We start from the raw sequence: 2,878 nt of genomic DNA, 5'->3' as shown, positions 1-2,878 counted from the left end.
CCACTGGACTCCAGGTCACTACTGTGTCGCCCACTACGGCTCAGGCTACGACTACTTCGATATAAGTCAACCCACGGAGATGCCGAGACAATTCAATTGCATCATTCACACTTTCATGAAATTAAGTATAACTCTGGAACAGAGTCTTACGTATATATGAATTATTCACGTAAATCGTGCCACCCAAAGGGTCTCGTAGTGCTTAAGAGTGTTTTTCATGTCCCCCGAGTGTGGTGTGCGCGAAAGTTATACGGGGTCTGTTGTCCGGTGCAGATTCAAAACTGAACCTATTCGTCGGCTCATTGACTCGTCCTTATGGTCCGAATGGGTACAATGACACCACAGGGATAACTCGATTTCATGGCGTTTGGTTTGTTCGCGAATTCGTCAACGCAGCGGCAACTGCCAGAATGTCGATGAGGTGAAGGAAGTTCATACCAAAAAAACTTGAATGGTGCCGGCACACATCGTTGTAATGCGACACGCTCAAGACAGCAAATAAGGAAATTTCGCCAAAACCACGGAAGAATTCAGATATGACATATCTTGACAGAAGTGCCACTATGTGGAAGAGTCTGGAAAAAACATATACACAGTAAAATAGTTGCGAAAAGCTACCACTCGCTCAATAACAATTTCATTTCTGCCATTCCCAATATTTGCTTGCTAAAGTCGATAATGTCAGTATCGACTGTCATACTGATGCCGGCTGGAATGTAAATATGATTGCTACTTACAGGAGCGAAATAGTGAAGCTATCTGATACCATAGCAATTGGCACTGGCAAAAAGGGGCCCGATAGAGTACGTCGACGATATCTCCGCGAACGTGATTGTTGTATCATGTATTGCTCGTTATTAAGGACCATTTCAATCGACGATATCTCCGTAGTGAGACTAATTCGCGATGCGCAGAGGCTCTAGACCCGAATCTTACAGTTTCCCTCGCGTATGTACGCGCCCCACGATATCGATCAGACCGCAAGTATTCCAAATTTGGTGTTGCATGCCTTGGGCGGCAACACATCACATCCAGCCTAGACAGCTCATCATGATGATTGTCTTTGCAAGTCTTTGTCCTTATTCTCTCGTCCTTAGGGCAATGATGGTCATCTCTGTAGGTTTCATATCTACCCAATGAGTATGTCCATCATCGGCGTTGCTCTTGTTATCCCTACTGTGGCCTCATACAATATCCGACAGCTGCAGGTCTCCACACCCATCCCGACTACATCGGCTCCTTCGGGGCCCAACACAGCTTGTGATGATATGTGCAGGAGCCTCAACGACGCCGCCTCCTACTGTAAGTGGTGGTTACCGGTACCCGTCTGTCAAGTTGGTGATCAGCCTTGCAGTGACCATAGCGTGTGTGAGTCCCAGACTTGGCCACCTCCAGTTGATCCGACAACTGCTGCCGGGGGCCACCCATTCCAGTCTGCTCCATGTGACGCCTATTGCGTTGGTCTTAACGGCCCATCTTCATACTGCAAGTGGTGGAAACCTGAGCCTGTTTGCCAAGGAGGTGATCAGCGGTGTCGCCCGTCGGAGTGCCCCACTGGTGATCCTCCTACAACTGCCGCTCCTCCTGACGATCATACGGGCCCGAGCGACAACTGTGATGCTTATTGCCGATCGCTGAATGATGGTTTATATGGCACTAGGATATCATATTGCAAATGGTGGCTCCACGTCGCTGTTTGTCAAGATGGTGATCAGCCTTGCGGCCCGTCAGTCTGCAGCAGCTTCCCCACAACTACAACAACTACCACCACTGTCTCGACCACATCAACTCTGTCCACGGCTCCCACCACAGTAGTCTTTACTACTGTTGCCGCTACCACTGTGGCTCCCACTACAGTCTCGCCTACTACAGTGGCCGCTACTACTGCTGCTCCCACTACAGTGGCCGCTACTACAGTGGCCGTTACTACTGCGGCTCCCACTACAGTCTCGCCTACTACAGTGGCCGCCACTACTGTGGCCGCTACTACTGCGGCTCCCACTACAGTCTCGCCTACTACAGTGGCCGTTACTACTGCGGCTCCCACTACAGTGGCCGCTACTACTGTGGCTCCCACTACAGTCTCGCCTACTACTGTGGCCGCTACTACTGCGGCGCCCACTGCAGTCTCGGCTACTACTGTGGCCGCTACTACTGCGGCTCCCACTACAGTGGCCGCTACTACTGCGGCTCCCACTACAGTGGCAGCTACTACTGCGGCTCCCACTACAGTCTCGGCTCCCACTACAGTGGCCGCTACTACTGCGGCTCCCACTACAGTGGCCGCTACTACTGCGGCTCCCACTACAGTCTCGGCTACTACAGTGGGCGCTACTACTGCGGCTCCCACTACAGTCTCGCCTACTACTGTGGCCGCAACTACTGTGGCCGCAACTACTGTGGCCGCTACTACTGCGGCTCCCACTACAGTCTCGCCTACTACTGTGGCCGCTACTACTGCGGCTCCCACTACAGTGGCAGCTACTACTGTTGCTCCCACTACAGTCTCGGCTACTACAGTGGCCGCTACTACTGTGGCTCCCACTAGAGTCTCGCCTACTACAGTGGCAGCTACTACTGTTGCTCCCACTACAGTCTCGCCTACTACAGTGGCCGCTAGTACTGTGGCTCCCACTGGACTCCAGGTCACTACTGTGTCGCCCACTACGGCTCAGGCTACGACTACTTCGATATAAGTCAACCCACGGAGATGCCGAGACAATTCAATTGCATCATTCACACTTTCATGAAATTAAGTATAACTCTGGAACAGAGTCTTACGTATATATGAATTATTCACGTAAATCGTGCCACCCAAAGGGTCTCGTAGTGCTTAAGAGTGTTTTTCATGTCCCCCGAGTGTGGTGTGCGCGAAAGT

At 51.5% G+C, this 2,878-nt stretch overlaps 1 protein-coding gene across 1 annotated transcript; it reads left to right on the top strand.

Moving 5' to 3' along the window:
• Positions 1-1,136: 1,136 nt before the first annotated feature.
• Positions 1,137-2,696, top strand: Pmar_PMAR028625 (conserved hypothetical protein; the record flags this gene model as incomplete). Its single annotated transcript, XM_002787317.1, has 1 exon — positions 1,137-2,696. One exon carries the CDS (start codon positions 1,137-1,139, stop codon positions 2,694-2,696), a length of 1,560 nt encoding a protein of 519 aa, XP_002787363.1.
• Between the last annotated feature and the right edge of the window lie 182 nt (positions 2,697-2,878).

This window comes from Perkinsus marinus (assembly GCF_000006405.1).
Source record: "Perkinsus marinus ATCC 50983 genomic scaffold scf_1104296929422, whole genome shotgun sequence".
NCBI lineage: Eukaryota > Perkinsozoa > Perkinsida > Perkinsidae > Perkinsus > Perkinsus marinus.
The sequence above is the reverse complement of the archived record's forward strand: the minus strand, read 5'-3'. Positions and strand labels throughout refer to the sequence as shown.